This window comes from Cebidichthys violaceus, unplaced genomic scaffold, assembly GCF_023349555.1.
Source record: "Cebidichthys violaceus isolate CVI_PGR_0920_01 unplaced genomic scaffold, fCebVio1.0.p SCAF_4, whole genome shotgun sequence".
In the NCBI taxonomy this organism is placed as follows: domain Eukaryota; kingdom Metazoa; phylum Chordata; class Actinopteri; order Perciformes; family Stichaeidae; genus Cebidichthys; species Cebidichthys violaceus.
The window spans coordinates 6,742,924-6,769,204 of NW_027176594.1; the positions used below are offsets into that span (position 1 = coordinate 6,742,924).

General features: G+C 41.3%; 1 protein-coding gene across 1 annotated transcript; it reads left to right on the forward strand.

The window, feature by feature from the left end:
* Positions 1 to 868: 868 nt before the first annotated feature.
* cxxc4 (CXXC finger 4) lies at positions 869 to 25,814 on the forward strand. Its single transcript, XM_068727179.1, has 3 exons — positions 869 to 1,241; positions 3,282 to 4,214; positions 24,881 to 25,814. The coding sequence occupies exons 2-3, from the start codon at positions 3,396 to 3,398 to the stop codon at positions 24,923 to 24,925; spliced, it is 864 nt and encodes a 287-aa protein (XP_068583280.1). The 5' UTR covers positions 869 to 1,241; positions 3,282 to 3,395; the 3' UTR covers positions 24,926 to 25,814.
* The last annotated feature ends 467 nt before the right edge of the window (positions 25,815 to 26,281 follow it).

Sequence of the window (26,281 nt, forward strand, 5' to 3'; positions counted from 1 at the left end):
TGAGTTTGATCTTGTAGTACCTTATTTTTCCTTTTGTTGTTGTTCTCCTTCATACTTTTATGTGGTAAAAGTATATGAAGTAATATTGCAGCACTGGATATTTAGTTTACTGAAACCTGTTTTATAAGGGTGATGAATTAGTCATTAGCCTCCGTGTAGAATTACAGAGGTGATGGTCCCATGATCACTTTTTTCTGAACTAGGCTTATAGATAAATGCTGATGTGGGGAAAATAATCTGGGACGCTGCTTGCAGTAATAATTTCATTTCAAATCAAAGCTTATAGGCTTCAACATGAATGAACGCACATTGTCACACATCATGGGGGCTCGTGGAATAAATGTGCCATGCCTGCTCGTGTTGTCAGCCTGTGGGAGCTGTAGGCATGGGTGGCCAGGAGGCGGGATTTATAATGGTGATGAATCCCGGAGGTCTTAGTAATTATGGCTGTCGCTGGACGGAAAGAGGCGGGGGGGGCAAGCCGGCGGAGGCATTTTATCTTAATCACAGCTCAGCTCCATTCAAATTAATTTGACAAGTTTCCCCAATCCTTATTAAACGACGCATCTGACAAATGACAACCCCCTCCTCCATTCTCTCTAAATGCCTCGTCATGAAAGAAATGTATTAAAAAAATATTTGAAAAAAAAAAAAAAGAATACAAAAATAAAAAAGAGGCAACTATAAGGTTGCAAGACGCAAATATTTCCCGTAGATATTTTTCTCCCTGCAGGGCGCCCTGAGCCATCCATCCCTCCCACCTCCCGAGTGTTTCTATAGTAATTTCCAGCCAATGATCAGTAGGTGTCCACATCCCTGCTTCCTCACCTCAGCACCAATCAGCCACACACAGCGACAGGAGACACGGACTGAGCACAGAGACCAGGCAGACACACAATACAGCCCCCGGATCAAGAGGAGAGGAACCCCCTCTGCGATTTACTCCCCTTCTTTTTCTACGATACCTTTTGGCTTATTCATGCACTTTCTCAACGTTTTTTTTTTTTTTTTTTTTTTTTTAACGTGACAAGAAAGTCGATAAAAATGGTCCTTTTGTTTTGAGCGCTCTGAACACACACACTCACGCACACACACTCGCCGTGCTCTCCTCCGGCAGCCTATGTCTGTGCGTCTTCTCGCATCTTTGCATTATTATCCCCCCACGTATCGCTTCGCAGTAATGTGCCGTTACACGGTCGCAGGCTGGTAGCATCTTGGGAGCTCATCTCAACAGGAACCTGGTAGGTGATGCTCTCTCTCTCTCTCTCTCTCTCTCTCTCTCTCTCTCTCTCTCTCTCTCTCTCTCTCTCTCTCTCTCTCTCTCTCTCTCTCTCTGTCTCTCTCCCTCTCTATGTATGTGTGTGTCCGTCCATATTTTGCCGTCCACTTGCATGCGTTTACCCCCGTTTTCCTGTCCCGATTCGTGTCTTGTGTGGCCGCAAAGTGAGCCAGGCAATGTCAGATTCGTTTTTATCGGGTTTTATTTGCACTACGGCACCGCGCTCCCCCTCTTCGGATTATCTGTGCATGACCTTTTGATCTGAATGTCTACCACAGACCAGACCGAGTGTAATTAATGGCATCGCGGTGCAGCAGCGGCACAATGGTTCGACGTGGCTTTCTTTTTTTTTTTGGTACTTTTCTTTCTTCAATCACCTCTCTCTCTCTCTCTCTCTCTCTCTCTCTCTCTCTCTCTCTCTCTCTCTCTCTCTCTCTCTCTCTCTCTCTCTCTCTCTCTCCTCTCTCCCTTCTCTCTCTCTGTGTCTCTCTCCAGCAAGTATTGAACATTTCTGTCTCTCTAAACTTTGTTTACAGGCTGAAAATCAATGTCCGTGACTTGATTGCCTTTGGGCTGCGTATTTCGCTCCAGGGGTGAATTGATTAAGTAATAATGACCCTGAGGAGGGATGATCATTAAGCCGAGGAGGGTTTTGTTTACTGGTGGCTGCTGCAGGTTGTTTTGGACGCCACGTCGACATTGAACCTGCAGCTCTGGTCCTGGACGATGGATAGGACTCTTGGTTGCACATTTGTGTAAAAATAATAACAATGGTTTAAAAGTAACAATGTTGGATAGTTGAGGCATGCTAGAAAGTGTATCTTTTATTAAATGCTTCACGTAACAGACACTGGAACAATACCGAGATAGTATTTTTTAAGGCAAATATTTACCTGCTAGGACATGTTCAGAAGGAGATGCACTTACTTCAGTATTCAGATGACTTTTATAACACCACCCAGTACAAACTCTCCAGCTCCATGTGTGTATATTTAGAATTTTTTTTTTTTCGAGACAGCTGCTGGGTAACACCATGGAAGTGATTTGAAATGCTTTAGTGTTCCAGCAATGGATCAGCTTTGGCAATTAAGAGAGAAAGCCCAGAAAAAGGTAATGGAAGTAGGGGGAGATGTGTCTAATGGGCTTTTATCTGTGGAAACCGAATCCAGACTGGTGGAGAGAGAAAGAAGAAAGAGAGAGAGAGAGAGAGAAAGAGAGAGAGGAAATGGAGCCCCCCCCCCCACGCACACACATCCCATCCCGAGGCAGCTGACACTGTAGTTGGTCTGGTCCATCGTCTGGATGTAAATCCACCAGTGGCTATCTGTGCTGTCATTGAGTAAATGTAATAGAGCTGGCCATGAATGAATACCAGGTGCTCTTAAGAGGTTGGACAGGGTCGTGTTTACATGGATGGTCCACCTCCACTAGTTGGCCTAGATGATAAATGTGAGAATATTTAACAATGTTCCTCGGGGCACCCAAAGCAGATTATTTTTAAGAGCTTATATTGCAAGCCTGAATGTAAAAATCTGTGTTTGTAGCTACTGCTGTCATAATCTGAATCCTGGTAGGGCTCTAACTTTTCAAAATAGCGATATTTTTGAATATTCAATTTCTATGTTTGAATGGAATGTACCCTCATCTATTAAAATGTATTTATTCATTCTGTGAAGTAGCTGATTGGACTTTCTTCAAAATATGCAACAATACTTTGACAAGACATCTAAAAAAATGTTGAAAGTGTGGCATCTTCTTGAAGCATGCTAATTCTCTACCCCATTATAATAATGGCATGTTGGTCCGTCACAGCTATCACGTTATTGTCACCATGAAGATCAGTTCTGACTATTTGTGATGTAAACAATGTGCCAGAAGATTCTTCAAATGTTCAGCTTTTATCTTCAGGGAAAAGTTGAAGCAGGGAAATGAAATTTGATTAGAATGAAAACATTTGCCTCTTTCATGTGTAACTATTTTTGTTTGTTTTTTCCGCTTTTAGCACGGGAAAAGATAAACCAGGATGGTAACACACTGTTCGTAACCAGCTCCAGTTCGTCAAAGGCCGCTGTAAGCTCACTCTCTTCTTCTGAACATTGACAACCGTTCTTCAGCCATGGCTAACATAAACAATGCACTTTGCATTGAAAACGGACAGAATGCAGATGTGTCTCTCTTACAAAAGGATATTCTTCAGGATGGTGGATTAAGCCAGCTTTTGGATTATAACGCAGAAATGGAAAGGTACAGGTCTTTTGCAAACTTTTATAAAACCAATGGGGCATTTCCACAGAAGATTGCCCGCATCACAACGCCTATTTTTCCCAGTGCTAGAATTGGCATGTCCCCTTGGAACTGCGATAACGCCATGCTCTGGGGAAGGAAATCAGCAGCAATAAACCCTAATAGGACCAGCATGCATAGAAATGACTCCCAGAGGCCGGGGAAGCCTGGCGTGCCGCCAGAGACGCTGCAAATGGCAAATAATAATTTCCTCTCTACCTTATCCCCCGAACACTGCAGACCTTTAGCAGGAGAATGCATGAACAAGCTGAAATGCGGCGCTGCTGAAGCAGAGATAATGAATCTCCCAGAACGCGTTGGAACTTTTTCCGCTATCCCGGCTTTAGGGGGCATCTCATTACCTCCCGGGGTCATCGTCATGACAGCCCTTCACTCCCCCGCAGCCTCAGCAGCCGTTACAGACAGTGCGTTTCAAATTGCCAATCTGGCAGACTGCCCACAGAATAATTCCTCGGTATCCAGTGGAAACCCAGCGAAGAAGAAAAGGAAAAGGTGTGGGGTCTGTGCACCCTGCAGGCGGCTAATCAACTGTGGTGTCTGCAGCAGTTGTCGGAACCGCAAAACGGGCCACCAGATCTGCAAATTTAGGAAATGCGAGGAGCTGAAGAAGAAGCCAGGCTCGTCGCTGGAGGTGAGAACCGGGGCTCTGCTTCCCCTTCTTTTGTTATTATCCCCTTGCACTCCAAAGCATTAACCTTTTCATCCAGTCACGTTCTAAGCCCTTGAAAATTGTTTCCATGCCCACCCATGCCTGAACATCCCCCCGGCTTCTCAAATCTGCCTACCCGCCTAGCCTAATTGGCAGTAATTAGGGGTGTTTGTGTGGAGCGCAAGCTGAGCTTGGCTCAGACACCCCTAATTGCTGCCAGTCAGGCTGGGCTGGAACGCATCCGAACAACCCCGAGCTTGGCTCAGCTCCAAGCAGGGCTGGGAAATGGTTTTCAGCAGAGAGCCATCCCTCTCTACACCCGGTCATTTTAACCAATTATGGAAACCGTCTCTGGATGGGGAGAATCAATATCCCACAAAGCCTCAGCCTCCGACCACCAAGAGATGGTGAGAGTAATGGCAGGGCTGCTGATGGCGTTTCTCAAAACATACCCAAGTTTCGTGTGGGGAGGGGAGTGAAACACCCAGAACGATTCTCTCCCACTGATCCTGTATGAATTGATTGTGCATATACAGTAGGGTTGAAAGGAAATCATTTTATATTATATTTTGTTATTATGGCCAATTATGAATCAATATGGGGTATGATACATATCAAGAAGGGTGCAGAGTCTAAAAAAAACATTGTCTGAAAAACACATGAAGCGCTGGCAAATTGACAAGTAGCAGGAGGCTTCATTAGGACACAATCGGAGGGCAGTTTGGTTTTTAAAGGTTGGTTTTAATAGATTTATTTAGCAGCTGACATTTCGTTGTCAAAGGCAAAGGCAGAATATGAATGTTAAGTTTCAAATGTGGTTCTCTTTACCCTGAGAGTTTGAACTTGCTCACTGACTTAACATGAGCTTGTATGGATGAGTCAGCAACAAATGTAACCTGAGGGCCTGATGATTTGCTCATTAATTAAGTGATTACATAGAGAGGAAAAAGAGGTTAATCATAAAATATTACCTAATCTACTCATGGGGAACACACCATGTATGGATTCCTTTGTTCATTATGACTTTGTGCCATCAGATTGTCTGAATCCATGACAGATTTTTTCTAGGTGTTAATTTTTGCAGATGTGTCTTTCAGTTCATTTAGGTGTGTTTTTTGTATGTTTTATAATGTTGATATCACCTGTGCCTGCTTTGTAGTGATCAGGAAATGATGGAAGGATTCAAAGTAGATTGAGCTTGTACCTGAATGCAAATGTTCTTGACCCAGTAGTGCCGTGACATAACATATTATTATTTATTCATATGATTCTCATAATTTATGTCTCATGTACTCTACAATATAGTGCTACATGGAGGACTTCTGTCAATTCAATCCCAGTTTGACAGCATGGAATCCAGTGCTAATATCCCTGATTAAAATTTTAATAACTTTTAATGATTTTGACGGGAGTGCCAAGAATCAAAAGCTTTTCCACTTTGCAACTGAAACAGAAATTGAGGGACTAAATTAAGTCTGATTGTTACCTCCTTAATCCAAAACAGTCGTATAAACACACTTTGTGCAGAAAAGCACTGTTCGAACCTAGAGCTTTATTTAAAATGTGAGTTAAGGTCCCAAAGTTTTCAAAAGTTTGTATCAAGATAAAAAATAGATACAAAACATATTTACACTTTTGAAAAAAATCAGAAATTTTTGTATCTTGAAAAAAAAGAAGAAGAAGACAGATCAGTGCACTAGAATCTAGAAAAAAATATTTTAGAATCTACCTGAAACAAGGTGACTTACAATGGAGTGACTATATTTCACTTGCTTTCAGAAAATTTGTATTTCACATTAAAGACAAATGACATGACTTGATATAAGAGATGTTTGCAGTGTAAAATTAAGATATCTAAGTTATTTCCATTTGGTGCAGCCACAAAACCATAGTGTCATACTCAATTTAGTAATTTAGTTAAAATTGCGTGTTGGAGCAAGATGATACAAAGCATACGGTATATGTGAGCCTTTTCATTCAGTGTGGAAAACTGTGACGCTTCTTACAGGTGATTGTATGGGGAAACCAGCGTTTCAGAGGTTAAATAAAGCGGTCGCCGATGGTTTACAGGTTGGACGTGTGAAGCATAGAAGTGGCAATCGGAAGCACGTTTAATGTTGACTCCGTATATCGTGTACTAACAGGTGTCCCCAAACAGGTGTTGAGGAAGCTGGCCTCACATTCATAATGCATGGGTAGACTCACTTTTGAAAACATCCATTTAAAAAGACGGTTAGAATTACCAAGGGTGTGAAAACCCCTCAAACAAATCCACACTTGCTGGTAAAAGCTCCTTCACTGACTTCAGTAATTCATATTATGGACTTCTCCAGCAGTAATTGTTATTTTTGAGTCTGCATCTGTAATTACAGGCACACCTTCTGCTGCAGAAATGGGTTTGAGTGTAAAGGCATCTTAGAGGTGTGAAGTTGCACTCTTGCTTCAACAAACTTTTAAACGTACATTAACAGGGGGTGCTTATTTTTCACCTTGTTAGTGGTGCTAATGGTCGCTCACAGCTGAGTGGCATTTGAAGTGTGAGGTGTAAGGTGCTTAAGTAAGTTTAGAAGGAGAATTTACAGCCCATGCGTGCAAATTCACACGTGAATGGCAACTTGTATGCACACTCTCTCACATACAAGCATGTACACAAACACACTCTTACCACATACTCACGAACAAACACACACACACACACACACACACACACACACACACACACACACACACACACACACACCAAACATGAGCCGAGTGTACCTTTTGCCTTGGAAGAGACGATAAGCTACTGGCAGCCAGTTAGATTTGGCTGTCAGTGTTTTCCACATGGGAATCACCCTGAACTAATTATATCTTAAGCAGCGGTGGAAAATGCAAATCAGAATTTTACTCACACCCCTGAAATCGGAGAGCCAATTTAATCTAATACCCCCTTTAATTTAGCGCGCTAATGCAAGGCCCTAGAGAATTGCCCTGTGTCACTGCTGTGCTGTTCTGCAGCAGATTCTGCTCTCTTTTTCTCTCTCTCTCCGTCTCTGTCTCCGTGCTGCTCTCAGGCTCCAGGATGGATTAGTCTGGCAGAGGAATCTCATCTAACCTAACATTTCCCGAGCAGTTACCTTTGCGTAGCTTGAGCTCCAATGGCTCAAAGGTCCTTCATTAACTTCCAAATGCAATAATACTCATATGTGGGTAAGCTGAGTCTTCACCTCTGTTTACCTCACCTGTTTACCTCAACTTTACTGATTTCTGCAGAGAGACTCGTGAAATAGGCTGTAGCGTTTTCCTAATTTCTGTAAATGCAAAAGTTATGATTTCCAGCTTGTGTTGCTCAAAAGGTTGATTAACATTGTGGCACTAAAATTCACATGGTGAGGGTCATATGTGTTGTTTATGTGTTCTAACCCTTTTGGCTTAAGGCCTTTTAAAATGACGCGGTGTCTAGTTCTGACCCCTCATCATCGCCTTGGTGTGGACATGACCCAAACAGTGATTGTCCTTCTGAGATTGTTTCATTTGAAGGATAAGGGTTATGTGCCTAAAGAGGTGATAGAAAATAGTCTGAAAAATGGAGCATCATTTTGTGTTAATTATCCTGTGATTCTTCAGATTCATCTTGGGACACGTTAGGGTCTTCTAAGGTACTTGGTATTCAATATCCAACAAGTGGCTCAATGGTAACACTCTAAAATAATCTAATAATCTTTAAAAGCAAAACATGTTCTCACTTTAGCTTCACAGTGAGGTTGACGATGGCTTTTTAGGTCAAAGTTAATGAAACAAGTTTATTCTAATTTTGGCAGGTTTAATTCCAAATCAGTTTGGTTTCAGTTCATCTGGGAAAAGTATCTACGAGTTAAGTGGAGGGTTCCTTTCATTAATAGTTTTAAGTATGAATTATATACATCTCACATGTATAACAAATATTCTTAAGTTTGTCACTCTAACGTTATATTATTCTTTTACCCAGAAATCTGAAGAAATATACACATACAGTTCCTACAGGCTACAATTTACCAGTAATATCACAGTGAATGTGATGTTGTTATTAATAGAGACAAGTAGGCTCTAGTGTGCTCTAGTGATGTTGATGTTCTGACATAAAACAATACATGAAATAGAGTCATAATGTCTTTAATTAATTGCTAATTTAGGCTTCATACATTTATAAAAGGGCTTTTAGAAGATGAGTTCAGTACAGTATTTGTCAAAAGTCATTTAAGTTTGTATCTAGTTTTTCACTGTGTTATGCAGTCAGACATTTCATTTAATAAATATGACAAAAACAAAAGTCTGACCAGTGTAGTGAAATCTTACAGGACACTTCCAAACACATCCAACCAGACTTTGAAAACATTTGAAACATGTACAGTCTGCATGTATAATTTGTTTCAAGGTTTTGCTTGTGAATGACTCAATAATGCAGACTTTCCTTTCGGAGTATGCCTACAGATGTTTAAAACTACATCCTCCATAACTATACAATTTGATAGAAACATAATCGTAAGATTCCAAGAGCTAGCTGGGTTGTTGACTACAGGAACACTTTGACTTAAACATCACCTCTGTTTTTGACGTTCATATTACTAAAAGACAAGTCAAAATCCTTGAAATAAAGACATTCAAAGAGGCTTCAGTTTGATAAGAGAAAAACAAAAATCTAATAGAACAGATTCCTCCTTTCAATAAACAAATGTCAAAGGCCAGCGTCAAGTCTTGTGCAAGAAAACAGCATCCTAGTGTAAGGGGATGTTCTTTCTCTCTTTCTCTTTCTCTCTCTCTCTCTCTCTCTCTCTCTCTCTCTCTCTCTGCTCTTTGTGCAGCGTTGATATGACTACATGAAATGGGTGAGATGAAAAGGTGCCACGGCTGCCTAGAAACCTTTGCTATTGTGATAAAAGACAAGGCCCAAAATGGTAGGAAGCAGGACCTTGAGGAAAATAGCTTGGATTCAGCCTCTTAATGAGAGCACGGGCGCCAAATAAGCAAAGGCAGCCAGGTCTAATTTGTTTTAGGTGTGCTCGGAATAGATAAGGACAAATCTGTGGCCTTCACCCCTCCCCCAACCTTTGCCTCCCTGGAGATAACACTGAGTGCTGCCAGCCAATCTCTGTGGGCAAAGGAGAGGGGGTAAAGAAATAATAATAAAATATAAAAAAACGAAGAAGGAAAAGCCTGAGGGACAGACAGTCTTAAGATCTGCAGATCTCTAACTTACTGGATTTATTCAAGCTTTAAAACTGCAGATTAATTTGGTCGCAGAGGTCTAGGGGAGAGTGGAAAAAAGAAAAGAAAAATGAGGCCGTACGCCGCCGCGCATCTCAACCTAAAGGGCAACCTTAAGCTCCTGTCAAGACAATAGGATTTTGCCATCTGAACCACGATGCAGACCGCTTAATTATACACATCTTCCCTGCAAGCTACCCTCAGCTGCTTAAGAGCAGGGCCCCCCTTATTCATTGTCATGCCCTTTTTCCCCTAGATTGGTTGTGCCGTGTGGATTTTCTGTCAGCTTCCATTTGCGCCGAGTAGCTGTCCTCCTCAGGCCGTTGTTGCGCTTGGAGAGGCACAACCGCACGGCACCGTTAAAGAATTCATCGTTTTTGCCACTGCCACCAATTAAGGCCAAAGCGTAATCGGAGGCGTCTGGACGATGGCCTTACATTATGTGGTCTGTCGCCTCCTCTGCCCCCGTTTGATTTAACATCCCTGGTTCAGTGGGGAAAGAAAACTCATTGCCATTGTCTTTATTATAGTGCGAGGAGAGAGAGAGAGAGAGAGAGAGAGAGAGAGAGAGAGAGAAAGACATGAGGGTGGAAAGCAGCCTAGCGGAGGACGGACAGCGTGAAAGAGCAGGTGCGGGAGGACGTTAATGTGTGGCACTTTAAATTTTAAACAGATGAGAATCAATTATTGATGGTGACTCTGGCTGAGAAGTTAAAAGGTATCTCGTCATTACTGAGAGCCTATATGAAAAAGTGTGAGAGAAAAGTCTTCAGCAAATGCATCATGGGGTTTCAATGAGCGCAGAGGATTGCAACGAGTTGTTTTTGTTCTCCATAAAAATGATGTGATCTTGACTTATTTAAATTTTTGCACATTGTGTGTTTTGGCTCTAATGCAACAATTTGTACAAAGCCCTTTCCATTAAATAATATTGCCATAATTGAGTAAAATGCAACAAAGCCAGTGGCAAAATGAGTGACTGAACTGAAAACATTAAGAGCCAAATCAGAAAAGTTGTTCTTGAACATGGTATTCCTCATTTTCAATCAGCTATTAGCAACCGTCTAACCGTCCTTAAACACAGGACACTACAGAATAAACTACACAGGGAAATAATGCATGATCCTGACGATGGCCAGTATGATGCTCTTCAATACAGACAATACGTATAACTGTCACAATTCCTTGAATTGTGGGCTGACTTTGGTAAACAATTCTTATTTGTGGACCAAAAGTAATAGATCCAACACTTTGGCTACCTGCTAAGACAAGAACAATATTGTAAAATAGTAAAATCATATGAATTGGCTATTTTACAGTGACTAAAAAAAAGTGAAATCCAGGCTAGGAAATGTCAAGATATCTGAATGTGAAAGCTACCCATTTAAACAATGGAGCGTATTTAATTGATGAAGTATTGCTGTTGCAGAAACATTTCTGTTCAAAACTCCCAGTGTAAAAACATCATGTGACCTTATTTCAACAGAATAGATCTGTCCCTTGAATTAGTTTTAGCTACGCTGCGATAAGCAAGGTGCTCAAATAGTAGCAGAATTAGTTGTCCAGTTTGATGTAGGGAGCGGACTATAAGAGCCCAGTATCATGGCTTTAGTCTACCAATCAAGAGAGCTCCGGTAGTCAACCACAGTACAGCATGAAAAGAAATGTTTTTATTAATATTTTCCCATATACCGTCAATATAAATGACCTCTCGCTAAAACAGTTGACGGGAAAAACAAACAAAGCGAAAAATACCATCTTTCATTCATGCTTCAAACTGACACTCTTCCCATTCAGTTGTGGTTTAACCATTCAAACCAGACTTTTGGTCATGGGTAAATACCATACCTATAGTTTACGGTCATACAAGACTCAGATTTATAAATAATTCATAATTAATTTTATGTACAACACAGAGCTTGTCAAGTGTTGACAACTCATGTCGTCCTGTTGAACTGGAGCTTCAACAGGACAGGACAGCGTGAGCAAAGTCATGTATTTTCATCAGTTTTGTTCCGGCTGTGAATTTAATCAACTTATGAGAAGTTAATGCATTAACCCCCATTCTGCGACCATGTATGTATGCATGCAATTAAGAAGACTGGAATTGATTTCAAAGAGGGCATCAAGTCACCTTATTTCATTGTAAGGTGTAGAGAAATGGCTCTGTAAAAACCTCTACATTTTCCTCACCGCTCAGCATTCTTGCTATGGGTCTGGTTGACATGATGCTTATTGTTGCCTACGATGATGACAATACCCTGACCCTGATGCGAGGAATTCACTGACAATAGACCAGCAAATCTAAGGGCCCCATCCCATCACTGACAAAAGTTTTTCTAAAGCATATCCTAAGTTTTTGGATTGATCTCTTGCCTTCCGAGAAGCTATCCGTTTGCCGAGACTCAAAACTGGTTTGAAATAGGTAATCCATCACAATAGAACATCTGGTCTGCTCTTAAAGTTACCTTATCAGTGCATATGATGAACTCTAATTTACAGTCTTCCTTGTTGGTGCAAGTGTTGATAGAAATCTAGTAAAAAAATGTAAATTTGATAGTTTCTTGCACTGCAGTTTCCCAATTAGTTGTTTATTTGACCAAATTAATTACAGGTATATTCACGTGTATACTATAGATTGGTTTACCTGTTTTCTTGTGTCACTGTATGAAATTCTGGTGATGTGGCTCCTGTCCTCTCTTTGTTTACGTTTGGATCACAGATTGTGCCTTTTAAAAAGTGTTTTTCTTTGGCAGCAACTCTTAAACCTGATATTGTCCTATATATGCAGTATATATACAAGGTTTATGTATAGTTGACTGGTTAAGCATAGAAAAACATCAGAATGTCCTTTAACGCTTTAATTCGTAAAGCTACTTGATGCAGGTTACACTATTGAGCTGCAAAAGAAAACGAAAACTCCAATCTTTGTTAACCTCATTGTAGTTGCCAAACAGATGAAATGTAATATACAGCGCAATAAAATTGCAGGTCTGCAGATGCACTAATGAGTTTATATCTATAGGTTAAAAGGCAGTAAGTGACAGATGGCTTTGTGCCATTCATCCAAGAAAACTGGCGTGAAAGTGAATTTGTGAGTGACAACTGGTGATGGGAGAAATCGGTCAATGTGGTTTAAGCGTCTCAGTTTCTGCAAGTCAAATCCGCGCATGCTGCCACCTCCTCTATTGTGGCTCTGCTCTCACATCATGAATATTTCATGGCAAGCATCTGACACCATGCCCAGAAAGATATTTCAAGGTTTTCTTTTTTTTTTTTTTCTGATAGAAACCCTGGGGTTAGAGAGTGTCACAGAGGCGTGAAGTCAGTCTGTGGCCCCCGGGCGAGGGATAGGATTTATGATGCACCAGTTGATGACATCAGGTGGATATTTTCATTCCTGAGCGGAGAGCCCCTTTGTCCTCCACCACTGATAAACCATCGAGCTGTTCGCCGTTTGTTGTCACTCCTCTAAAGATCTGTCTGTTGCGTTCTGTTGAGTAGAAAAATGATTTCAATCTGCTCAGAGTGAAAGCTGTGTCTTGACAAACTGGGACCGGTTTCCCCGTCTGATCAGTGTGGAGCTGGAATGTCGAAGCAGGGGGAGTCTGCTTGGATTAGCTCGGTCTTAAATGCTGCCTTTAGCATGTTACGTTGCCCACTGGCTTTCTCCTGACGATATCTTGCTTGTCTTTGTCAAGTTTAACACTCCAGTTTAACTAAAGCCTACTTGTGTAATTCCGTAATTCCTTGTTTTTAGTTTACTTACTTCGTACACAGCCTTGGACTTTCCAATAAAGTATAAATGCATTAGCATAGTAGTTTCTCACCTTTTTGGCATATGACTCATGGAATCAGGCTTCTCCGAAGACAAACATAAATGTCTCTCCGAACCTACGCAGCGAAGGGTGTTATGGGTCCCTGTAGGTCACACCTCCTAAATCTCAACTACGCGTTGAGCGGACCTGCACGTCACGCAGGTTGATTGACTGATTCAATTATCGGTAGGCAGGTTCGAAACAGAGCTGAACATGGGCGTATATAGTTTACATGCAAGTATAAAATTAACGGTCAAACCAATGTGTAATAATTCTGGCTTTGAAACAAAACAACGTCTAATTGTGATACTCTTTCAACCCTTTCAATCTTGTTTTTTGCTTTATTTGAATAGTCCTGAAGCAGTAACATTTTCCAGTGATCCATAAGAGGTAAAAAAAACGAAGATTAGAGGAAACTCTGAAAAAATAAACATAATGACGTGTAATTATGAAGCAGAATTATGTTTTTACTGCTTTCCACTCCTGGTACTCATCTCACACCGCTCAGATTTATCTTGTGACTTGTAGACTTTTTCTTTAACCTTTATTTATTCTGTGAAGTTTCTCTGAGAGCCCAGCTCGCTAGGAAACACCTCCTCAGTTACACACGTTCACACCTGGAAGCTGCCCAGTACAACTACAACCACAGTGTGACCTGCTGGCTACTGAGCAGCTCCACTGGACCAGTTGGGTTTAAGGGCGTTGCTCAAGGGCACACCACTGGTGCTAATGAGGCAAGGCATGCGCTGTTTCTTTAAGTTTCCCCTCACACATTTATCTGTGACCTCTCGCTCATGCACCCTTTTTTTAAATGTTAAGGCCACCAACGCCCACTTTGTACTGCTAATTTAATCAAGAAAGTTTCACGTACATCCAAGTCGAAGAAATGCTTCCACTGTGAATCTACCAACACTGTTGATGTTAAAAACATTTTTTACTTCCGAAACAAGAGGCTCCCAAAATAGCTCCTCCCACTGTACTACTCTATTGTGGTGACCCTGTATCCTAATTCTTTGATGACTTGTTGCAGGTCAAGTGCTCATTTTAAAATAAGAGTAACTTCTCTCATGTTGTGTCAATATCAACAGCTGTTGCTTATACGATCTGTATAATAATTAGCATGAAGGTAAAGCAGAGTAAAGGCACTGAACTCAACAGGTAAAAATTGGCAAAACATTTTTAATTTTTGACTTAATCAACATTTTTGTTACTCACTGAATTTGATGCACAGATTGATTTGACTCAAGTCTCCATTATGAGAGTGCAATTAAAGATTCAACTTCGGCTGTTTGTATTTTCAAATCCTAACCTAAATATTATGTTGATTTATAGTAAATATGCAGAGCTCTGTATATATAGACCTTCTGAGTTTAAGGGCTCCCACACAGATGCTGAAAAATCTGCTCAAAACAAGAAGGCCTGCTCCTACTTTGCATTTCAATTTAACATTTCAGAGAACTGGCAGCATGTTGCCTCGCTTAGCCTTCGCTTCGTTACACCCACATAGCTTCTCGCCGTGCTTGCTGACGTCTTACGCTGTTCAAAGGGCTGCAACTTGGCTGAGAAATTGGGGATTTCTCTACCAGATCCCTCAGGTATCTACACACTCCAACGCGTGTCCTGCTCATCTTACCCCTCATTCCCCACTTCCCCTGCAACACCAGCCCTTCTAGCCGCTCACACTGCTCCGATTTCCTGTCTTGGAGCTCAATTGACCTCGCTGCTGCATTTCTTTGTTTTTTTTTTTCTCCGAAATTTCAGCAGCACCTGAAATCTTCTCCGATGTCTCCAATATAGGGCTTGCTCCCAGAGGAGAGTTAGCTTTGTAGCAGCCCTGTGTAAAAATTGCTTTACTTGGACAAGGGTACTTAGGTGAAGCTAATTGAAATGGAGGCCGGCACTGCTGTACTTAGTAGCAGGTAGGTGATCCCGACGGCTACAGACGGCAGCCTCTGACCCAAGGGTGCTGCCTCGGTATCTTCCTACGAGGGTCAGCTCAGCTTCCGTCTGTGTGGGCAGGGATTTTTCCATGCATGCTAAATGGAAGATGCTGAGCACTATTTCAGTGGCAGAAAGTCGCTCTCTTTTTAGCCTCGATATCTATCACACTGTGTGAGCTTGTATTCTGTATTACAGGGTGAGGTTGTTCTAACTTGGCACTGAGTTGGTGTTATTATTAATTAATGACAATGTGAAAACATTAAAAGAAGAGATGCATCTCGAAGGCATCGTCTCTGCCATTGCTCCTTATTTTGATGACAAATGCTGATTAATTACTGGACAAAAACCTCTTGAGTATAAGCATTAGTTATTCATAAAAGCAAGTTTTAATGAAGATGCTTGTAAATATTTAACCAGTTTAAATACTTCCAATTTGCTTTGCAAAATACATTTTGAAGGAAACAACTGTGATATCCTTGATCTGCGGGTCAGAATGGAGGGTTGGGTGTACAAATCACATGATTTTGGGAACTGCATCTCCTGTGTTTGCAGATTTAGATTACCTGTATATTGAAAGTCAACACATTCCATCTCTTGTTTTAGTGTTGATTGACCGGCGCAATTATGGAAGGGAAAAAACATGAAATATGTCGACAGTAAACATTTTGCAAGTACCTTGAGTATGATCATTTTACATGTGCAATACGCACTTTGCATCGAATAGAATTTTGATATTTATTATATGGATTAAAAGAAAAAACATAATTGAGCAGCAGTATGTAAACTACCAAGTCATTTTATTTAGCATTCATAAAGAGTATATAAACATTTATGGTTTATAAAACAATACTGACGATGTAAGGAGATGTATATATCTGCTGACATCTACATAATAATGTGTTAGAAGCCTTTTAATAAATGTTTGTCTCCCGCTTTAAATGCTAAACAGGGGACTTCAAGGTTCAATTGTTAACTTTTATAAAAAAATTACCTTTTATCATAGTTGCTAATATTGTCACTATATCCTAACAGCAGTAGATGAGACAGATAATCTGTGAAGAAATCATGTTCCTCTGCCTCCTCTTAGTGCTCCTCATGGCCATTGCACAACTCCACCACGCCCAAAGGAAAACAACCAATCAGAGCAGAAGAGTCTCTCACCTAGCTGTCAATCACTGCTCATGAATTCGTACCTAATTGTCAAACTGATCAAAGCAGCGCCGATCAAATAGGAATCAAGATTTTTGTACTGCGTTGCCTATTTTTGTACCAGTCAGTGGGCGGAGCTTGGCATTGGCTCGTCTCTTTTCAAAATGGTGGTAGGGTCACAAACTTCTCCTTTTACAAATAAACAGCACACTTAAATACGTTTCTGAAAACATGTGAGGCGAGAAATAGGCTCTACAGTACCAGAAACTTGATTCCTATTTGAACGGCGCGGCCTACTTTGACAGTTTGATCGGAGTTCACAAGCAGTGTTCGACTGCTGCGTTAGAGACTCCTCTGCCCTGATTTCCTTTGGGTCCGGTGGAATCTTGCAAATGCCATGAGGAGCACTAGGAGGAGGCCAATTGTTTCATAGATTATCTGTCTTAAGTACTACTGTCAGGATATGGTGACAAGCAACCTACTGAACCCTTAAAGTAAAGTGTTACCCAAATATTTTCTTTCATTTATCATTAAAATCCAATTATGGCTTCTTGTGGTGATCCTATATGTCGATACTACCCATGGATACTGAAACATCTTCATAGTCGAAGATGACGTCATTAACCTCAATCAGTGATCTCACTGGCTTAGCAGGTGTTTTGCAGTCAGCAGCCGATAGAAAACATCTGCTGTGACATCAGTGATGGGGGCGTGTCCAGAGGAAAGCAGTTAAACATCTGACTGTGTCCATCAACACTGACCTCCTCATAAAAGGGACAAATTGCATTGCTGCCCCAGTTACACTGGGCTCCTTCCATCCAACTGTCCACTTAATGGCTCCCTCAGTGTTTGATAAAAAGTGTATTTTCTGAAGCCACTGAGCCTTGGCCCGTCTCACTGCAAACACACTCCTATGGAGGGCTAGTAAAATATACGTCCTACAGGAATACCGCATTGTAATTACATTCCCCCATTAGCATACGGAGGCTTGGAGTCACACTGCACTCAGCCTCCAGCAGCACTTTGCCATATGGTCCGTCTGCGCTTCTCAGGCGATATTTGGCAAGACTCTCGCAGAAGGTCAAATATCAAGTCAGAGGACTGTGCCAGAATTGCATCTATGCTAATTGCTCCCTCTCTCTCTCTTCCTCTGCTCCCTCATCCATCTCACGCTCCTCTGCTCCTTGCTCTCTTTCCTCCCTCCATCTCCCCCTCTCCCACTGAAGTAAGTAATCTGCTTTAGGATGTTTCTGAGATGGAGATGGATTTGGATTTCCTTCGCTGCCCCTCAGCCTAATCTCCCCCCTGTGACCGCCTCTCCCTGGCACAGCTCTTAAGAACACCATCATACACAACCCCCCCCCCCCCCTCGATCCCCACTTCAACCATGCCTAGTCAGCGAAAAACTCCAAAATTCCTCATTACTCACAAACATCCGCAATACACTTAGCTTGATTTGCTCGCATGGACGCCTGGAGCAAGGCTGTGCCTTATATTAAAAGATTGTAGCTGGTATTTCAGTTTTAGAATGCTATCACGACCCTGGTGTTCTTGAGTTCTTTGTCTGTGTGCATAGTGTCTCGAGCATATTGAAGTGGGGCGGTTATCTGAATACATGCTATTTAGAGGAAAAATAGGTTGAAAGAAATAGCTTAGGGTATTCAACTCAATTTGGTAATATCTCAGACTTAAAGTCCTCCAAGGATAATTTAATACGCCAATGATCAGTGCAGAATATGAGCATTAAAAAAATTGCTTAATGTAGCACCAACCTTGTGTTTTATAGGCCACAGTTATTCTTATCTCACGTTGATTCTTAAGGGAGTGAAATATTGATGTAAACATTTGAACTGATTAATGATTAAATACTTATGAACACTTTTTTAAATTTAAATCATAATTATTCTCACTTGTAGATAAGGTTAATCCCAAATCCAGTTTATATGGTACCTGTGAAAAATTAATGTATGGTATGTGACGAGAGTGCGTTTGTGGCCTCTGTGTACTTACACACCACAAGCATTGTATATCCTCTCATTCTGCTGGCTGAAATAAAAAACTAAAAATATTTGACATAGTTGTAAGAAATTGAGCATATTTGTTTCAGCGTTTTCAGAAAAGTCTTCAGCATTATTTAATTTACAGCTGTCAATATATAAAAAATACTAAAGAGAACTACAGCCATTGACAAAATAACTACATTTCTATGGTTAATAATGCTATTATCATTTTCTGCAAATTGTACTGTGAAAGTTATAATCTGAAGGAAATATGAAAAATGTAACTACTATGTGATAGTGTTAAATTAAAAACACTGTTAGATGTGAGCATTTTGTAGGATCAGTATAAAAAGATCAGTTAAAACATTTTTTTATTTGTTTATGTTGCATGGCTATAAGTCAGTGTTGTTGTACCAAACCTTCTTCAAAAGTCATATTTTAGTCCCAATATGCTTAAAGGCTATGTTGAAGTCAATCTATGAAAATGTTAACTGACCTATAATATTATAATTATTTGGGTTGAGGTGGTTTTACCCATTGTGATGTACAGCATGTGTAACTGTGCTTTGCAATACAGGGTAGAACTGCACATTTAAAAATGACTTGGCCAATAACAATCACTTGCATTAATTGGAGTATTCAGAACACAGGAGCAAAACATTTGTTTTTGGCCATACACAAATAAGCCACAAAGCAAGACGATCATTTCATCACAGCAAATGCTTCTACTGTATTACAGTCAGTTTACTTGTTTACTTATCACCAGAATTAATGTTATTGATGATTCTGTAGATTAATCCAATACTCAAGGTGTAAGCCTTTGCGCAGTGTGTTGGCGTTATGATGCAGGACTGGAGGCACAGTGGATGACTAGATGAGTGGTCTGTGCGTGATAGCGGCCTTGTAGAGATGCCTTTTATAAACGGCATTGGGTGGCTAGAATATTGGCTACAAGCTTCAAGATGAGATTTCAACCCCCACCCACCAACGCCTGTAACGGTGCAGGTGATGGATTGCTATACCTTCCAGGTTTGAGCTTGGCAACGCCCCAATATTCCTGCAGAATAAAGTGACAGGCAATATATAACACATCAGTTAAGGCTGACTGCACCGCTGCAACTTTTCTCCCCCCCCCCCACCTTAGACCTGGAGATCGGCCCTGAATGTTTGACTGGCTCCCTGAGTCCTCCTTCCTTGGCTCTGACGAAATGCTCTTTCCTTACCCCTCTTTCCTGTCTCTTCCTAGATTTGTCTGCCTCACCACCAGTTTGCCTAAAAGAATAATCAAAGGCCCTGCATGTTGCCATTTTATAGTAAAATGATCACAGACTTTTCTGACTGATATATTTAGCGCTTACAAGGTGCAGGTTTTGGTGGCAAAAAAAAAGAAAAAGTGTCCGCCCTGGGTTTGCACACAAATTTCACTTGCAGTGGTGATACTGTGTGAAAAATGTAATTACGTCTTAAAACAGTAAGCGTCCAGACAGCTAGGACAGTGTCAGCTACAGTTTGTGTCAAGAGGGGGGGGGCAATGTTTTTTTATTTACATATATTTTGTTTGCAACCTGTCAGTGAGCATCCAAAGATTTGCGGTCATGAAAAGTGGCCTGGTTCCTGGTCTGTAAGTTAATGAATAATGGGTATTGTCAGGGTAATGTATGGGCCATGTGCTATAATGAGCATTCTGAAACACATCAGCACACTCTCTCACAGGCTGCTATTCAACCTGCCCAGTGCCAAGATTCCTCCCTTCCTTCTCCCTTTCCGTCTCCCCCATATCCGTCTCCGCCCTGTTTCTATCTGTTCCATCTATACTCTGATTTTTCTGCCACACTACACATTTTTTCCAGGATACTTTCTCATCTCCAAGACATTTTTTTTATTTTTTTTTATCTCAGTGTATAAGGAGATTCTTGAGAATTCCTAGACAGAAAAAGAGAGGGGTCTAGAAAACGAGTTTGTAGTTGGCTGTAAAGAAAAAAATTCCACCCGCAATTATGGTGAATTAAAAGTTTTATGATGTTATGCATGCTCGTGTGTGTCCGTGCTTTGAGTGTGTGTGTGTTGGTGGGTGGGAGGGGTGGGTAGGGGAGCCTCTGTGACAAGGCTGGCTGGAAGCATAGAGCCGAGGGTTAGTGCCAGACATGTCTCAAGAGAAACCGGGGCACATTTGCAATCACCCCGAGTTCAAAAGGGTAATTTATTCACAGTCTGTGGTTAAAGTAGGGCTGCTCAGAATGCCAGTGGGATTCTGCCGGGAAGCATAGTAGAGACACATTATTTTCATTTTCTCTCCCCTTCTTGTTTTTTTTTTTTTTTTTTTCTGCCTCCCTCTCCTGCTTTTTCCCCTCATCGTCCTCTTCATCGCCTGTTGTTTCTGCGAGCCCTGTGTGGCGTCTTTTAACACACGCCGGCGAGCATATTTCACTTTTACACTCATCCGCATTGACGTCCCGGTGCTGATTGAATTTTGAGGCGCTGCGGCGTCTGCCATTATCATCCTCATCGTCTTGAGTGGTTTATCTCTGGCCACAGCTCAGTGTGACGCCAAGGCTGCAGGGGAAAGGAGGGCCAGGGCCGGGTTTGGGGACTGTTCATGTTTTATTCTTTGTGTGGAAAAGATAGGGAGGATTGGCCTTAACCTGGGTGTTTAAGATTGTGGTTGGTGGTTTATGTTGTGTGTGCACGCATGATCCCCGTGCAGAGGTTAAAGCAGCATTTACAGACGCTGCTTTAGTCTGGTCGTTTGAGTCTTATTCAACGTCCTGTCTTTCTACTACCTCGTCTCAATCAGCAGACGATGTGGCTTCAGCATTAAATGCACCTGCCAGGTTCAGTTAGGATCACAGGGCGTCGTGGCTGCCCAGAGACCTCACACTACCTCTCTGGAATCAGCAGAGAATTATTCCACAACGTCAGTTTTACTGTGCCGTTATCAACGAAAGCCACCGGCAGACACTCAGAATACACTGCCTACCATGCTGGTGTGGTGGGGTTAATTTGAGGTCTGGAGAAATCTCTTCCTCCTCCTCCAGTCAGTTCAATACTCGGTCGTGTGCATTCATTGCCAGAGCGGGAAATTGTCTTTCCCTCGGTGTGTCGTTGTAGCCAGGTTGTTATGTATGCTCTGCTGCAGAGGCAGCCGTGTTGACGTGAGGCTGAGCCGCTGCCACAGCGTCTTGATTTGAGGTGAAACCTTGGTGTCGCTCCCGTGTCCCTGGTGTAACACTATCAACCCTTACCTTCTCCCCACCTTTCTCTCCTCTCTTTTTTTCGTTCTCCCTTTATCCCTTTTATCCCTCTCTGTCTCTCGCTTCCTTCCTGTTGTTTCTGTATTCTTGTCTCTTTTTACACTCCCTGGTGGTTGATGGAGTGATTTTGAAGGTGGATGCTGGTGGGGGAGCAGACAACGCAGAGCTGTGCTAATTGAGCCTTCTTTGTGCCTGGTCACTGCAGTGTGCTGAGGCGAGGAGGCCCGGGAGTGAATCCAAGCAGCACTCAGGAGCCCCACTGGATCGATAACGCGGGAACTTAACAAAACAGAGACATGCCGAGTGCCCAGATCAGGGTCATTATTGTCTCTGGCGAGCCGCACTTCCACCAGGGACTGATCAATGTGAGAATATGGATCAAGATAAACACCTCCCCGTTCTCTCCTCTTTGCCTCAGCTCTTAAAGCATCACGTTCTAGAGCTTAAGGCTGAAAGTGCCTCATACCCTTACAATTGTACAATTGTGCCTGTTGCACTCTCTTCCTGTGCCTTAAATGTGCAAGATCCAAGACTGGGAGCATTTCGATTGCCTCTCATTGTTGGCTCACCGTCGACACGTTAACGGTCGAAAACAGTTGTAACGGTGGACATCTTAGCTAACGGCCCTAACGGTGCAAACTATGTTGAAAGGGCTGACAGAGCCAACAGTGTGAACCTGAGGGGGAACCGGAGGGTGGGTGCTACACTTCCACGGCGATGCTGTCAGTTGTGACGGCATCAATGGCAGTAACCGCCGTATGAAAGCAGTGCAGATCGTCGGCCATGAGCTAACCAGTAGGGCATGCTCACATACACTATCATGAGGTAATAGCGTGCGCTTCTTTATGTACCACGTTTGTTGGGGTTCCCAGGCTTGGCCTTTATGTAAATGTGAAATGTGCTGAACTGCATATTAGTCTCATTGTCTTCCAGGCTTTGCGTCTTTTTGTGTAAAATTTTGTTGGCACAAATTGTCACCATGTGACCCCTTTTATCAGAAAAACATTCATTCAGTTGTCAGTTAGGTACACCTAGTTAAAGTTAATGCAGTCTAATACAGCAGTCATGCAATACACCCTACCTTCTTGGAGTTTTGAATGCGTTTAGGAGAGCTGTTGAATAAAATGCATGGTCATTTTGGAAGCTGCAGTTTGTGATGCTGTTGAATTGTATTGCGTTATACTGTCAGGTGTTTTATATTATTTATTTCTCTCCATTTCAATCAATGAGGGTAGGCAAAATAACAAGGGGACTTGGAGGTAAACAATGGCTAAAGAGAGTTATTCACTCTTAATCTACAGTACACCTATGGTAGCCACATAGGATCACAACAACACATTCAAATTTATCAATAAAACTTATCTTTCTCAATGTTTTCTGGGGGTTCAGGTGATTAGAAAACTCACAACCTAACCATCGTCAAATCTGGCACCTTTGTTTCATGCCACTCACCCATCCTTTCTGTTTTTATCACCATCAAATATCTTAAAAAGCAGAAATTACATGGAAATGTATTCAGAAAAGCCTAAATACTTCCCAAAACGAGAAAACACAATTAATAGCTCTACGATGACATAACATGGGGACAGGCGTCAGCTCATTGCAATTAAGCAAAAAAAGAAAACATCAGATCTGTGAGGGCGTCTTGACCCTTCAAAACGTGATGGTGTTTCATTTCATTTGGGGCTTTAAATTGGTGATGATGGTATCCTGCTGTTTTGGGTCCCTCCATTATTCACTAGGAAGGATAATAGCAACTGCTTAATGTGGTGTGAAAAAAAAATGGTAAATGGTTGCTACAGTGCACACATAGGGCCCAGCACCTGTCTTCATGCAGACCCTTATGGAGTTTAGGTTCCCTCCCCTCAGAGATCAGGAAGTCCTAAAATCATGTAGGCATCATTTGCTGTTTTATACCTAATGACTGCATACTTGTGATTATTAACCTTCCAGCTAATGATTCATGATTTGTTGTTGGAGGTTTGATAAACACAGGTGTTGACTTTTGACCACTTTGTAAGTATTTCCTCACTTGTTTACATGGGAGATCTGAAACGGCTATTTATGAATATGTTAGTTGTACAACAGACTACATTTTCTAAAACTTCCAACTTAAAAGTAAAAAAGACACACCACAAAAAAGCATTTGCGTTTGAGAGAGGCTGTAATCAGCAAATCTGTGGTATTTTAATTCTCAGTGAAAAATGTCGTGAGCAGCTAATTAATCATCAAAATTGTTGCTCGTTAATTTTCTGCCAATCAACTAATTGATTAATCGGCTAGTTGTTATAGCTCTACTGTTATGCATAAGACAGATCTCCTCACACACCTCTCACTGTGTTTATTTTTTTACATTACAACTGCTTCGAATAATTAATTCAAACAACATCATTTTGTAAAAAAAGTGACGTAATATGATCATATGTGAATCCACCGAAAGTTGATCTAGGTTAATACTAAATGATTGCCCATCCCTTCTGTACACTGTAAATAATGTTTACATCTGGTCAATCAACTGTATAAGCCCGAGTGTAGGAGTCTGGTCCTAAAGCTCTCATCAGCATGCCTTTAAGGAGCCACAGATGACACTTTGTATTAAAATGTCAAATTGCCCTCCACTCAGACTAAAGTGATTTTCGTTGTGATTATGCACTATTTCCCCCCTGTCAACAGCACGAAAAAAAAAAATAATCAAAAAATGTGCTAATTGGTCATGGGGATTGGTGGGGGACTTCAGTATTTTATGTCTTTGACTTCCAAATGAGTTTGGGAAAGGAGAGGCTGTCACTCTGCCATAGAGGTTTTGGGGAGGAGGAGGAGGGGCGGCTGCTGGCGCGGGCTCAAATTGAAATGATGCACTGTTCCCCCTCACTGCGGCTGGAGCTCGCAGTAATTAAATGCCTCATTGTTGCTTCTTGGGAATTTGTATTGAATATTTTATCCAGCGTAATGATTATTTGGGTGTGGGTGGGACGTGGATGTAATCACCTTGGCTGGCTCTTTGATGAAATACTTGGTTTGGTGGTTGGGCTTTATAGTCGCTTTAAGTGCCCTTCTGGGTTTTTACTTTACTTAATGTCCATGCCATTTCAAACTGCTGTTATCCTGGTTCTGATTCAAATACTATTGATTATTGGCTTCCAAATTGGCCTGTAGTTTCTGAATGTGTGTATGCTTTTTTTCCTAATTTACACAGACATGACAATGGCATGACCTTTAAATCTGGAAATTAAATTGTGTCCTTCACATTTTGTCTCCCGTAGAGGACGCCGGTCAACAGCGGGGAAGCTTTTCGGTGGTTCTTTTAGAGTGGAGAGCCATGGCTGCCCCATCCAGCCGCAGGAGGGCAGGTGGGACTCTTGACTCTCTGCCAGGAGCTCTTGATGGGTTCACAGAGCCCAACACGCCCAACACATTTGCGGAGGACGAGAGAAGAAAAGTGGACAGACAAAAAGATAAATGAAAACATAATGGTGTTGTTTTAACTCTGTAATTTCCTTTTCTGTGTAATTATTGTACCTTTTGACAGTATCATAATGTATATTTTTGGTGTCTATAAATGTGTTTTCAGTGTTGTGGCTGTAGGTTTACAGCCAATCCTATGTAAAGGACTCAAACAGACAATCATACAATCATTCTGATTCCGTCAAACCGAAGAGGCCACATGGATTGATGATATAACAAACACAACACACTTTACTCTGGAGCAATAATCTATTCTGTTGATTATTCCTCAACCTTTAATTTTTTTTGACTTGAATTATTTTATTAAATTGAGTCATCTTCTAGTTTTGTCTTTTATTTCATCTGAAAACCATATTTTAAACGCTAAGCTAATGTTAGGACCGTCCCTGGCACTGTGATGTGTCTCGTTGAGAATGATGACGAAAGGATGGCAGCAGGGCTTTTGTGACGGACTTGTTGACATGTTTCCTCATTTGAGTGGACTCACTGCAGAACAGGGCACATTGTCTTGTATGATGAGTTGCACTTCTTTAAACTCCAATTGGGCATCATCTGATTGTGACAGCACCCCACATTTATGAGTCAGACTGCTGTCTGGAGGTCATATTCTCAAAGTACATTTTTAACAAATAGGCTATCAAACCTTTCTTTTTTCTTTCACTAAAGGTTGTAACTGTCTAAAAGGTAGAGAGTAATGCCAGTAAAATAACTGTATGTTATGTTAAAAACATTCAAATTGTACACTATACATATTTGACATATCAGATGTTGTTCTGGAGATAAGGGATAGTCTGGACGTTTCTCCTGCAGAGTAATGTTAACACATTCCAAAAACAAAATTATTCAATAAGTTACTCATTGTCTTAAACCCTATTGTTGCATGTGTAAATGTGTTTTGGTTTTAAAGATTACTAAGAATTTGTATATTGTTGTTGTGATGCTTTTATGTGTTAAAATAAAAAAAAAAATTACTTCAGTAAAAGAAATCTTGACAGTAAATGTTTGATGTGACGGAATTACCGATGACAGGAAAAACAAACCGCCAATGTAAATAAAAAGAAAAATCAGCAATCAATTATGATCACTTGATAGAGAAAAAAAAATCCTATTTTTTTTCTCCTCCTGCAAAGCATCAACAGAAATAACAACCAGGAGGAGACGGGCGGAATGTAACAGCATTGGTTACCTCCCCAGTCACG